This window comes from Sinohyriopsis cumingii, unplaced genomic scaffold, assembly GCF_028554795.1.
Source record: "Sinohyriopsis cumingii isolate HCF-2022 unplaced genomic scaffold, ASM2855479v2 utg001660l, whole genome shotgun sequence".
Classification (NCBI taxonomy): domain Eukaryota; kingdom Metazoa; phylum Mollusca; class Bivalvia; order Unionida; family Unionidae; genus Sinohyriopsis; species Sinohyriopsis cumingii.
The window spans coordinates 349302-363366 of NW_028316033.1; the positions used below are offsets into that span (position 1 = coordinate 349302).

The 14065-nt window shown below is 37.0% G+C and overlaps 1 protein-coding gene across 1 annotated transcript in view; it reads right to left on the reverse strand.

Moving 5' to 3' along the window:
* Positions 1-14065, reverse strand: part of LOC149771774 (transient receptor potential cation channel subfamily M member-like 2) — a 68431-nt gene that overhangs the window by 53069 nt on the left and 1297 nt on the right. Inside the window, exons 2-3 of the mRNA XM_089948146.1 lie at positions 4280-4329; positions 509-643 (exon numbers count right to left, since the gene is read on the reverse strand). Coding sequence (XP_089804272.1) covers positions 509-643; positions 4280-4329 — 185 coding nt within the window. The remainder of the gene's footprint in view (positions 1-508; positions 644-4279; positions 4330-14065) is intronic.

Below are 14065 nucleotides of genomic sequence, written 5' to 3' on the forward strand. Positions count from 1 at the left end.
CCATATTTAATATGACAAATAATTGTGTCAAAAAAGAGGAAAAACTGCTCTGCAGCTGATCACAGGTTTACAATTGTTTTTTGATGTTTATATCATACAGAAAATGATACAATTAGTCAAATCAATTTCCAGTTCTGAATCAATATCGCTTGGTTACTGTTCTATTAATTGGTCAATATTTTTTGTCTTCTGAGTTTGTAATTTTTGCTGCTAAATGGCGTACATGTAACTTCGCGTAGCGGTTAATTTCATCTGAACTGTATCTAGGGTGCACTGGTTCTGCTGTACAACTTTTATAACGTGGAAATAACAGTGTCCAAATAGAAATCATCAATTTTATTTCTGGTTTTACTTCAAGCCAATTCAATTTAGTATATTGCATTACTAGCATTAGCTGATTTTTAACAACGTTTATTCGTACCAGTTGCTTGAACGAAATTTGGTACTCTGTCATGCACACCTTAAATCGAAAAGGAAAATGTTCTCACCGGCTTTGTCGTGAACTTACATTGTTGTATAACTGCAGCAGATTGTCGACTGTCAAAAACGTCTCGAGTTTGACACCATTATTTAAAAGTAGCTTCACGAAATCCGCACTGGCAAACTGTATGGCATGCATCATCATGTTATCTAGACTGAAGGTCTGAAAATGTACAATTTACAGACACAGTTAGCTTGATCAGCAAACGTACAAGAAGAGACTAAATCCAGGCATAACATCTACTTAGTCATGAGATGCACCAGTGATTGTTGCTTATATAAGCATTCTAAAGTAAATTGTTTTGTCCCATGAAATTTAATTTCTTGGTGTAATCAGATGATTAACATTCCTTTTCTTTCCTAGAAAAAGACAAACACTTATTGCAGTTGCTCACAACCCCAACTGGAGTTCCCAAACCAAGAAAGAAAAGGAATCTTACTGAATACGCTGCCTTAGAACATTGAAACCAAACGGTTTAAACCAAGAAGACTAGAAAAAGACAAACAGGCACCAATACAATTATATGTTGCAGCCGGCACAATTTCTTTTAAATAATTCTCTAAATTTGCTTCATGGCCTACGACTACTAAAACAATGAAATATCAAGGATATACTTTGCGCTGATATAAATTTACATAACATAACAGATGTCGTTATGGTTCATCAATTTCTAGGTCAATACAAATATTTTCCACTATCGGAAACAAGCTAGAATAACCTGTTTGAAACATAATAAAGTTAAAAGGTTTAATTCCTGTTGAAACAGCCATTATTATGAACGTGTGTTGACCAAATTGCTATTCTAAAAAAATACAATTATATGATCTTGAGAAGCAGTAAGGAATAAAACAAATTGCCCTTTCATGTTGACTTCTTAATGAAGGCATGTGCACCAATTATGAATCAACAATAAAAAATTAAAAGTTGAAAACCAGATAATATCAACAATGTGTAATGCTAGTAGAAATTCTACATTGTACAGTATCGTTACCTAGCTACATCTTTCTTTCTTTCTGTTATACAACCCACTTTGGTTCAAAGAAAAAAGTTATTAGAAGGGATATATATAAAGATCAAAACCATATTTTCATATTTGGTATTCTTACTTGCAGAGAATTGAAAAAGGGACAAAGAGATACTGAAGGAGCTAGAAAATACAGAGAGATACAAATGACCAGGAAAAGCATGAGAAAGGCAAAAGAATCCTGGATAGAAAGACAATGCTGCAAAATCAACGACAGTGTGAGTAGAAATAACAGCAAATTGGGATATCAACTGGTGAAAGTTTTCACAACATATAAACAAGGGAAAACTACCTCCATCCAAGACAAATCAGGAAATGCCTCTTTTAAGATCAAGAGATCCTAAAGCGATGGACAGAATATTGTTCTGAATTGTACAATCACAAAACCCAAGGAGATCCGAGAGTACTTTATTGCCCTCAGGCAGAAGAAATTTATGAAATCCACATTGTTCATGAGGAAGTGGAAATTACAGTTAGATCACTAAAGAAAAGAAAGTTAGCCGTCGTTCACATCATACCAACACAGCCCATTCAAGAAGAAGGAGAAGAGACAGTCACAGTCCTAACAACAACCTGAAACGTGATATGATAGACATGAGAATGGCCCGCCGCATGAATTCAATCCTTGGTCACCGTGGTCCCAAGGACGAAAACCGACAGCTATGCCAAAACTTCAGAACCATCAGTCTGATCAGTCACCCAAGCAAAGCCGTGCTGAAGATAATTCTCAAGAGAGTACAGCCTCAAGCATAGAAAATTATTGCTGAAGATCAGACAGGCTTCCGAGCAGGAAGGAGCACCACACAATAAATATTCAATCTCAAACTCTTTTGTGAGAAATACCTTCAGCATCAGCATAATCTATACCACGTCTTTATATATTTCAAAAAGGTCTTTGATAGGATATGACATGCGGCCTTATGGGCATTTACAAGGAAGTACAACATCAGCTCAAACCTGGTGCAGGTTGTTGAGAACCTCTATGACAAAACCTACAGTGCTCTCGTCATCAATGGCAGCAGAGGAGATAGGTTTCAAACAGAATTTCGAGTCAGACAGGGATGTATACTGTCACCTACGCTCTTCAATATTTTTTCTGGAAAGGATCATGGATCACGGAGGATGCCTTGCATGACCACAAGGGCACTGTCAGCATCGGAGAAAGAACAACCACCAACCTTCGTTTCGCAAATGATATTGGTTGTTGAGCAGGAGATGAAAATAATTAGCTGACTTGGTTGAGCGCCTCGACACGACCTCTACAGCATACGGTTTGGAGATTAGCGCCAAAACATCAAACTGATTACAAACACTACCAAAGGCATTAGTGCAGAAATAAAGGTCAATGGACAGAAGCTGGAAAGAGTCGCAAGCTGCAAATACCTGATATCAATTATCTCATATGAGGGCTCCAAACCAAAAATACTTTCCACGATTGCCCAGAAAACAGCAGCAAAAACAAGATTGAGGCCAATATGGAAATATCCCAACAGTTGTTTTGGGTTCCAAAAAAAAAATCTGATGCGCTCGATTGTCATATCCACCTTTCTGACAGCTAATGAAATATGGACGCTCACATCAGATCTCCAAAGAAAGATTAAAACCTTCGAAATGTGATGCTACCGCAAGACCTTATGCATCTAATAAGTTGACCATGTAACCAACGCAAAAGTCCACAACAAGATCCAATGGTCCACCGTATCCTATGAACACCTCTTGACCACTGTACAAATGAGCAACCTGAAGTGGTATAATCATGTCTCAAGATCATCTAGACTAGAAAAAACAATCCTGCAAGGCACAGTGCGAGGGTGCAGAAGAAGAGGCAGACATACAATAGGTGGGAACAAAACATTAAGGAATTGACAGACATGGGGTTTGGAGATTCCCAAAGAGCAGTAGAGAACAGGTAAGATGTCGAAAATTGGTTGTATAGTCAACTTTGGTGCCCCAACGACCTCTTGGGTTAAGGGATTGATGATGATGACTTACTTTGCATTCTGAGCCATAGAAGACAAACACAAGTCACCAACTATCACGGAGATGAAGGAAATATATCGATTATATATGCATCATGTTAGGGTGCTATATGAAGATTATTTCCTCATGAACCGTCTCTATTAATATGGATATATGTTTGCTTAATAACTTGAACCGCATACGTTTTTGATGTACCTCAGTTCTACCTGTGACTCATAACAGAAAGGCAGAAAATGGACGAATTCAAGTTCTAAGATTATTGGCATGCGTAGTGGTTTTACTATCGTATACACATATTCAACTTTTATTTAGCTTTTTGTAATATATATCCATGTTTAATTAGCGTGTTTGTGAGCTACATATTGTCTCCAAATATGAATATTTCTCTTCATATTTTGCGTATATCCAGTTCTGTTATCTTGGCAACAGCAAAGCTCTTCGTCACACTGTTATTTTATTTTCTCACCGGCACAAGATTTTCAAATGTAATGAGATTGAATGATTTTCGCTAAAGTATAATAATTATTACAATTTTTATAAGTTTTGAAGTATAATACATCAGATTAAACAGATTCATCTCTAGTTGACATTTATGGAAAATTCTGATTTATATAATTTAATTCTATGAATCTTACTAGAAATGAATCAGAAACAAATTTTATGTCTAGACATAAATCGCAACATCGACAATAAAGACTATTTATCTTGTTTTGTAAAGGAAGGGAAAGTTAATCGTTTGTTTTGAAAGTAGGTAGGTAGATAAAATGTGAAAGGAAAGACAGAGGTAGATTAACCATCTTTTTCTTGTCTGCGGCAATGTTATTCTTCACCAGGTCCTCGTTGGCTGAAAGATATCAAAACTGTAAAGCAGTGTATGTATGTTTCTTAGCATTTCGTGTATTGAGTGGAATACCCTATATCCACTGGGATATGGGTGGGGGAATATCAGAAGTGTCGCCTTTATCTGCTTCAAATGATAAAACTTTCAGTGTTTATCTGATAACCGACTGTTTTATGGATATGTAGACCGGATATAAAGGAGGGCAGCTAGACACGTAAGTATCAGATATTAGTGAAATATATCGCAATCTTCTAACTTGAGATGTCATGGTTCTGCATATGAATCTTACATTTTTGTCATGTGATTAGATCCACTATAACGTTTCCTCCAAGTGTATGTTATACGGTACTGAGTACTACTCATTATGGATAGATAACAACAAGTAGAATTTAATGATTCAAAAATAATTAGAGGAAGACAGGAAACATTTTTAAATAATATTATATAGATCTGTGAATCAATCAGTAGTCTTCATAATGGACATTTACTTGGTTATGGATCAAAGCTGAGGTAAATTCTGGGCAAAACATTATTTTCCTAGCAAATTATGTGATTATATATTTCACGCATTATTCTATTTACATTGATCAGAACTAAATGCAAACAACTTCCATTTTTTACGACACCTTCAACACTTTGGGGCAGGTTACATATCGTACGGTGTATGCATGAAATTACTGAGTTCAACCTATATTTATTTATATTCTATGATTTTCATTTATATACTATTTTATTAGGCATAACACGTGCTGTGATCTTTGCAAAACACATGCAAGGTTAGGTTACTTAGAGTTTGTGATATGTACCAAACTTTAAATTAGCGTACATAATAAACATGAAGGTGGCCGCAACATGCATGTCAAGACTGTGGGTGGAAAGTCAGGCCTAGATTCAAACGTTATAATCTTTTTCAAAACTACCAAAGTTGACTCAACAATCATTAGCAAGGATTAATTGAGAAACGTAATTGTATTCTGTATGTGATTTAAAGCTCAGAGACTGAGATTCGACATGACATCGTAAGATAGAACAGGTATGTGGAGTAATTCTGCCATATACAGCCCCTCAAGTAGTATCTAAGTGAGCGTTTTGCCCTTTTTGCCCCTTTGCATCCCTGAAACACATTACAGCTTCTATCCACATGACTTATCTAGCCCAGTGCGACCAATGCATGCTTAGAAATTTAATAATCTACGCATGCGACTAGTAATGGGGGACGAGTCTATGTCGTGCATCCGTGATTCAACGGGATCAAAAATTGCCAAACAGTATTTCACCACTAATTCCTCTGTTATCGATATGTAAAACATATCTTCTGATAATACACGCGATAAAGGTCAATATTTCCAAACAACGTGGTCATATAAAGCCGATCGTTCACGCAACAATGAGGCCTCTGTACAGGCGAAGATTGTTTATATTCGACTTTTGATGTGTAAAATCCTTTCGAGTCATTATCTATGCTCTTAATAGCCTGTGATATTCATTGCCGCCAGCACAGTTTTGAAACTCGATTATATTGACGATTATATTGATTATTTTATCATCGATATCCACTGGATACAGATCAATGGTTGTACTGAGACTGCTCTGTATGGTTGGTTGTCATTTGGAATAGGAGCGTACTCGTAAACGCAGTCTCATCGAAATTAATTCACTAGCCCCACCAGACAAACCGGTTGCCATTGCTATAGCTTCAACAATAATTCAAATTAGTGCACCTACAATTGTTGTTGTTGACGTGATTTCAGTAAACCCAAGACGTAAGTCATTGCCACAGCAATTCCACAAATAGCATCTACGATCAAATGTGGTCGTTTGTATTTCACGATTTTACAATTATCGCGGTTTCATGGTAATTTCACCGCGAAGCTGCTTTTCCACTTCGATTATTTTTCGACGTCGGTAAGAAGGAGGGTACATCATAGTTTGTCTAATAATACAGTCGCATAGCACAATTGTTCGACAGGCAGACCCTGTCCGGTCTCATCACGTCCAGGCGCAATATGCACACATGCCAGTTAACTTTATTTGCCGGAACAATTGCCATACAATTATAGAAAACCTCTGCCTCAAGAATACATAAATCTCCGGAGACTGTGCTTTCTGTTCCCTTTTCATTGAATAAGACACCAACCTCGCCAGCATCTTCTACTCAAAAGATAGTTTTTGCTCAATAACTTTTTATACGAACAAGATCGTCCTTGTTGTAGATTAACAGCCTAGTTATTTTCGTCTCACTTGAGTTAATGTGGTGTAAAATATTCATTCGTGTCCGTAACTGAGGTGGATACAGCGGTGAATATCACTTTACTGTTATATAAACAATCCCTTAGAAGTTTATCATCTCTATGTGATGTCAACGTTTAAATATTTGTTTATGTAATGATTCCAAGCCATCCTTGAGTTAGTAATAATATATCAAGGTGGTTCCACGAGCAATTTATACTGGAACTTTAACAAAATTATATGACAGATAATACGGTGACACCACTTTTCCCCAGATATTCCTCGTGAAGTTGAGCAAAATTGTTATCGGTGTCTGCATCCTCTGCCAGCTGATCCTACACATCGTCGGTAGATTCTCCACCTTAATCAACGAGGTCCTTACGTATTTATACAACGATATAATTTGATCAAATGCATAAATGCCAATGACGATTACGTACCCGTTACGATAAACATGGAGTGCTTCACATTCAGTTTCATCTCCAGTGATCAACGGTGATGATAAAGCAACTATGTAACTTTCCATGCATATACTGCTTGGTCTTGTAATTTTTTGTATATTGCTGATAAATAATTAAGATCAAAATGCCGCTTGTTATTTAACACCATTGCCGTTCGACCCCACGTGACTTTAGTTATGTTGCGATACAAGTATGCTCCGGGCTCGAGCACCTTTAAGATGTAACCTTTAGGTTTATTAGGACTATTTTTATGACGTAGATATAAGATTTACTAGTTTACTACGATTGCGTCAGATTTTTCTTGTCTTGTTTGATTGATATTCCCATAGCAAAGCTCCATGAATTTACTACACGTGGTGTTTAAGGGCACGTTAGCAATTTCTTATTGCACATATTGTTTGTTGCACTTTCAGATGTATCGACAGTGCCTTTGATAAACTCAACCGACACGCCTGCGTCTATTGTTCCACCGTTTTCAGCGATCTCAGCCATGTTCTTTGCAATTGTACCTCTGGTGTCATAAAAAAATATTTGAATGTCAGCATTAGCCGGTTAAAATTACCATTTTGATCTTCAAAAATCACAAGCTCACCTGAATCGAATGAACAACGCAACTAGTAAACTCAGACAAATCATTTTGGTGGCAAATCGTCTTAGATCCAAATCAATACCGTGTCGTCAAACTCACTAACTTCCGTAATGTTAATGGAAATTTTGTGGAGTATTAAATGTACTTTAATGGAAATGAATATGTGGTTTCGGGTTGTGTTCAGCAACTGCACGCAACGCTTCAAGAAGAAGATGTCCGTATATGTGTCTATCCAACAGAATTTGTATTGGCAGAGTCGAACGAAACAGTATATGTTATCCAGGTCCATCGTACTGGCTTACATAATCAGCAGCTTCAACAGGCAAAGTCCATTCGTATTAAAATACAAGGGATGTTGAGATGTTTTTACGTATGAGATCCAGTAGTGCCAGGTCTTGTTGTTAAATCCAGTATGACGAAGCCGGGTTCACGTGTGCGTGGCACTATTGATGAAAATTCATTTCGCATAAAGACATCGAGACTAAGTTTTATTGCGTTTGCCATGCAGTTCCAACAACCCCTAACGTTGCAGCTTCTGCACCTGCTGCAGCCGCTTCTGCTAACAACGCTGGATTTGCTCCAAGCAATCAAAATATTCCATCAGTTCCATGCATTTGTGTTACAGCAGATTTGGATAATGTTACTATCGCCGACGTTTTTTCGTGTTTTTCAAAATTAGCCACATGGGGACATTGCCATTTTCAGAGTGACGCATTATTGTTTCTGATTGCATACTTGCTTGTATTTGTCCCAGCTGCCTCGCACAAACGACCACCTTCACTTTGTGATAAGACAATATTTTTAAAATTCATAACAGGTTTAATTATGCATTTGCCACAGGTGCATCGATAACTTTCATTCGACCACCAGCACTGTTCAATAACATTGGCTTTTCAGAAATCATCACAGTTTATCACATGTAATTAGCACCAACGGGAGTTACAGGTGCATACAAATGCATGTCGACAACTAATTACCTCAACAACTTCAGATGCTCCAAAGAAAATTAATACATTGGGTACAAGGTATGAAAGTCTTTTCGGGAAATTAAATACACCAGTGTCGACGTTCTGATACCGGCCCATGTACGACCACATACTGCGATATGCAAGTCCAACATGAGGAGCGTCGGATGCATAGACATGAAGGATTTCGCCTGAGGGTTCCCGCTGTCCGTTTAACCGCAAAGAAACTTCAGTGACTAATAAGGTGTCAAATAACATTTTGTTTGGCTCCTGGTTATTATCTAGATATGTAACTTGAAACGTCAGAACACTTTTTTGGGGCAGTAAGACCATGTTGAGGGCTTATTTACCAAGCAAATTGTCTCGCGATTCTAGATAGGAGTGTCACTGTTATTCAGAATATATATATATATATATATATATATATATATATATATATATATATATATATATATATATATATATATATATATATATATATATATATATATATATATATATATATATATATATATATATATATGCCGGAAGAGGGAGAAGGTGGGCAATGTCATGTTGCTGACACTGTATGATCCGTGGATGTATTTACTATCACTTAACAAACTGATATTCCGAGAACTTCCCCGATTGGACTAAAACAACCAAGCAGGAAATTTGTGTGAGTATAATTGCGAATGGAAGTCGTTCCAGCAGGATTTGTATTAACGCGGTAAATGCTCTAGTGACTGTTCGTGGACTTCAATCGTAAGTCGGTTGACAACATCACAATGACCAAACGCTTAAGTGGTAATTCAGCGGGTAGTATCCATGGTTTGGTATCAAGTGAGAACAAACTCACTTTGGTGCCTCGGTAAACACCTATGCGATGTTTCTGGCACTATATCATAGTTGCAGTGTATACGAACTCACGTCAGTCTCAAAGAATTTCCAAGTACAGCTTGTGCTTGAAATCCTTCAAAACAAATGTTCTAGGAGTTAACAACAGTTGTTTACAGTTCCGGTTGCAGTCCCACAGTCTTCGACTGGTTTCACCGATCATTAGTTTTGGACCTTACCAACAACCTTTTCAATTGCGTTGCTAAATAACGGCAGTTGTTTTGGATACTCGTTTGTATCAAATTATTTTACTAAACATGGTTGTGCCACGTCCGCGCACACATCATCGGTGGTAATATGTGTCAGCAACGAGTCAATGTTGGTGTACATCATCTTGACTCGATTTATGTAAAATGATCTTGTCGCAGTGGAACTTGTACATGACCAGCTTTGACAAGTCCAGTACTGACAAACCAACATAAACTGGATTTCTCAGCGGTAGTTTTCATTGTTTGAATGGGAAGGGCAAAAAGACCACCAGGAAAGATTTTTCATGATTCAAATGCCGAGTCAGCGACAAGCCTTCGAAGTTTGTCTTGTTCACTATCACGGACAAGATCTATGCGGACTCGTTTGCACAAATTCCCAATGGTTTTTCAAAACACGGCATTGTCATGATCTTCAAGAAAAACCTTCTCAAAGTCATTGGTAGCCTTTTTTCTCAGATCCGTATTCATCTGAATATACGAAGCCATCCTAGGCTGCTGGCGAAATACGAGTACTCGATGGACCTTGGTCATACTCACAACCAGTCGCAGATAAAGCTGTATGATTCGTACCTGCAGTTCATAATTGTGTTTGGTCCATAGACTTGGTACTAGTTTTTTTGGTGCATTCAGTGTATTTGATCCATATTCATCAACGATATAGCATTGATACTGGGACAACCATGTGGTTCTGGTGTCAGCGGATAATCCTTGTGCACATTGTGTAAATGTTTGGGGTATTCGTTATGAACTTCAAAGAAGGATCGGTGGTAGATGTTAATGCTGTAATCGTGCACATGCTTTTCTATATCCACTTGCGCAGGATCAATCCACTGAAATCTACCAAACTGGCAGCGATTGCATCATCGCAAATTCATAGAGGTTATTTTCGCAATATCCAAGGTGATACTGATAAAGAGAGCGGCGTCATACACGCCGATGTTTGGATTGTTGGCACGAGTGTAAATGTGACCTATCATTGCTATTTTGCAACAAAGTGAACGCCCGATGGACAAATGTTGGTCAATATCGGCGAGCAATTCCTGCTTAAGCTCGCTTATTGACAATAATGCATCCCAACATATACCCTCTGATTCCACTGCTCATGGCTGGTGAGCAGTTGATGGGTGCAAAATACACACATGCCACCTCTGCATGCCACAACTGCATGGATATGTCTTACCGTGATGCATACTGTGTTGGTTAAGCAGCCGAGCAAGATTCTTTATCCATATCTAGTGAGATACCGAATCTGATTCGATCATTTCACTTTCTAATAACAAATCAGTCTAGATTCGTCCATGCTGCCGATGTGGGGATAATGCAAACGGTTTAAAGCTTGTGTTGTAAGTGAACACATTAACTGAGATATCTGGGTTAAGTGTTTTAAATTTGTTCAGTGTGACTTTAGTAAAATTGACTTTACCCAGGAGCTGCCAGTATTTTCGAGTTGTACTTCAGCTTTTATTATCTTTCAGGAGTCCATCCTGATCCTGCATTCTTGAGTTTCTGCAACGTTTCGAGAATTTTTTCTATTTTCTTCACCAATTTTATCGTTGATGGCGCTGATATTTATACTGTTCAAAATTACGACGCCACCACTATGAATCGAGGATTTTCTAGTTCTGAATCCTTCCATGTCAAGTGGCATAACCAAATAGGCGCTAAGAACAATGTCTGCTTAAACACTAGACTGTCCGAAGTTTTGTAATACTGATACGATTCCAGCAATCGTATGAATTAACATTTGTTGGGTGTATCTGCCTGGTTTGTATGTGGGTTGGATAATTGCCACGTGATTCTCTATTTGCCCTTGCCCTTTTGAAATTTGTTTTCAGGTATTTATGTTTGCTGTGATTTGCACGAAAATACTTGGCTGCTTCAGTAGCAATAGCAGATGTAAAACTACTGAGACTGTTTAATTCATGACGCAAGGCTGTCAACTTTTCTTGCACCTCTTGGTATTCAGATATTATTATCAATCGCAAATTGTTCGAGTTGTTGTGCTGTTGTTTTATTAGTAATCGTTGATGTTGCAGTGGCAACCGGTGGTGGCGATGGTGGACCAAGTGGGTCTCAATAATTTAAATATGTCAGCCTTTATTATACAACATGGTATGTATAGTTCGTGTTGATGTGCGATCTGTTTGAGCTCAGGCTCGGCAGGCATGCGCCTCTAATTAAGTGGATCAATGACTTATTTTAAGGATTGAGCTTTACCAGGATTAAAAACTTTAATCGCTTCAGTAGTACCTATGATTTCAATTATTTCTATTTTATTGTCTTTTGTATATGTCTGTGCAATGACAGGTATCGGTTTATTTTCTCGCGTCAAATGGTATTCACGAACAAATCGACATAGTCGGCAAAATTGATTATATGACTTGACCCCGATACCATATGTAAGACATGTCATGTACCTGGTCCATTACGTAACACCACCGTATTTGTTTCACTGTGCTCGTAATGCCATGTTCTGCACAAAGTTAGCATATTCCAACATAGGAACCTTTGCATTTATTATTCCTAGTGGATATTTTTATATAAAGGCGATAGTGCTTATCTAATTGTGCGTAAACACTGCTGTGTTGTGTTATCTTGTTATAATACTCCGGTGCTACTTTATACAAAACCAATGGAATCTGATGTCAGCACAATTAATACTAAGTTGTTGATCAGCCCTTGTCAAATAATTAATTACGGCTATTTCAGGGTACTGATAGCGAAATTGCTTTGCGCGCGCTAAATATAATATCTTTCATGAAAAAGTCTGCATCGATAATCTCAAATGGTCCATCACTGAGTACAGCACCAGCATGAATTTTGACAGAATTCTGAACGTATCTAATAATGTCAAACGTCTTGCAAAATGTATCTTTGCTTTTCAGATATTTATCTTCGACAACTGCCGTTACTGATTTTATCAAATACTTACGCTGCATCACTTCTGCATCGTAATATATTACTTTGCAACGCAAATACAGTCGTCTGGCATGATAGGATTTGATTTCCATACTAATACACAAAAGCATTTGTTTATTTGATTTGTTCTTCGATATCATCTTTATTACAGCTGGAATATGTTTCACTAAAATTATCAAAAAACTTTAGATTCAGTGGGCGAATTATTACTTTTCTCTTGCGACTTTACTTTTCACATCACTATATTTATAATCGTGTTTTGCTAGTAAATCTGCCCTAGTTTATCTCGTTCCATTTCTTAGATCACCTCCAAATTATTCGTCTGATCAATGTGCTTATATAATATCTATGAGAATGCATACAGAGTATTTTGAGCCTCTTTGAGAAATCTATATAATGCATCCAAACAATAAAGCTATCTCAGTTCCTACGTTGTATTCTTTATACTCTAGTCGATTGGTAAATTAATTATGTGAAGATAGACCTGCATAAATCCCTTCAAAATATTTTGAGGGGTCAAAAGGGTCAAACGCCCACTTTTCACCACTCATCAGTATCGCTTATTCATGTATACGGTAGATATGGTCATAGATCCCATTTCAATAATAAATCGTATTATTATTATTATAGCATACATTCATATTCTCTTATCCTACCCGTATGGATATAAACGTTTAGGACTTCCATGAATAAAAACGGGACTAACGGGTATAGTACAGAGGCTGCAATTTACGTTATATGTTTATAATGAATATATATTTGTTTACTATCACAATGAATATAAGTAGTTTTACCAAATATAATCTAGTATTGCAGCCATCTGCACATAATTTGTCACATCATGACTGCGAATTAGCAATATCAAATGTTTTTAAGAAACTTACAAAGAATCCATGGGGTTAATAAGAAATCCTGTATATGTAAGTGACACTCTCCTCGCATTCCATAGTTTGCATCAGCAAATCTATGCAGAATCTATTTTTCACTAATACATTCGACTCGATTATGACCACACTGTATGTATGATCAAAAATCGACTCTTATATTTATTTTATTTCTCAACAGCTACTGCAACATCACATTCGTGTGAAAACCTCATTCATAATCATATAGATGGTTAAATGTTTAGTGCCGTAAATTAGGTATAATCATCATCATAATCCTGTTCTGGAGAAAACTTAAAAGGGTAATATCAAGGTAACTGCAAAGCTAATTCAAGTAACAAATCCAAAATTAGTCTAACTATAAAAAATATACAAAAGTATTTTATGAACAATTATCATGCTAGTCTACCTATCTCACATGACTAGCTGAGATGTTTTACCTATCTACAACATATAATACTAAGCTATCTGTAACAATCAGTTATTGTTGGATGTTACTGTTACAGCAGACTCCGAGAAAATCAATTATATTTTTTAACGTTTGTATATCTTGTGTTCAAGTCTATGCTTAACATATGCATTACTGTATTGGAATAGGTATACGTAT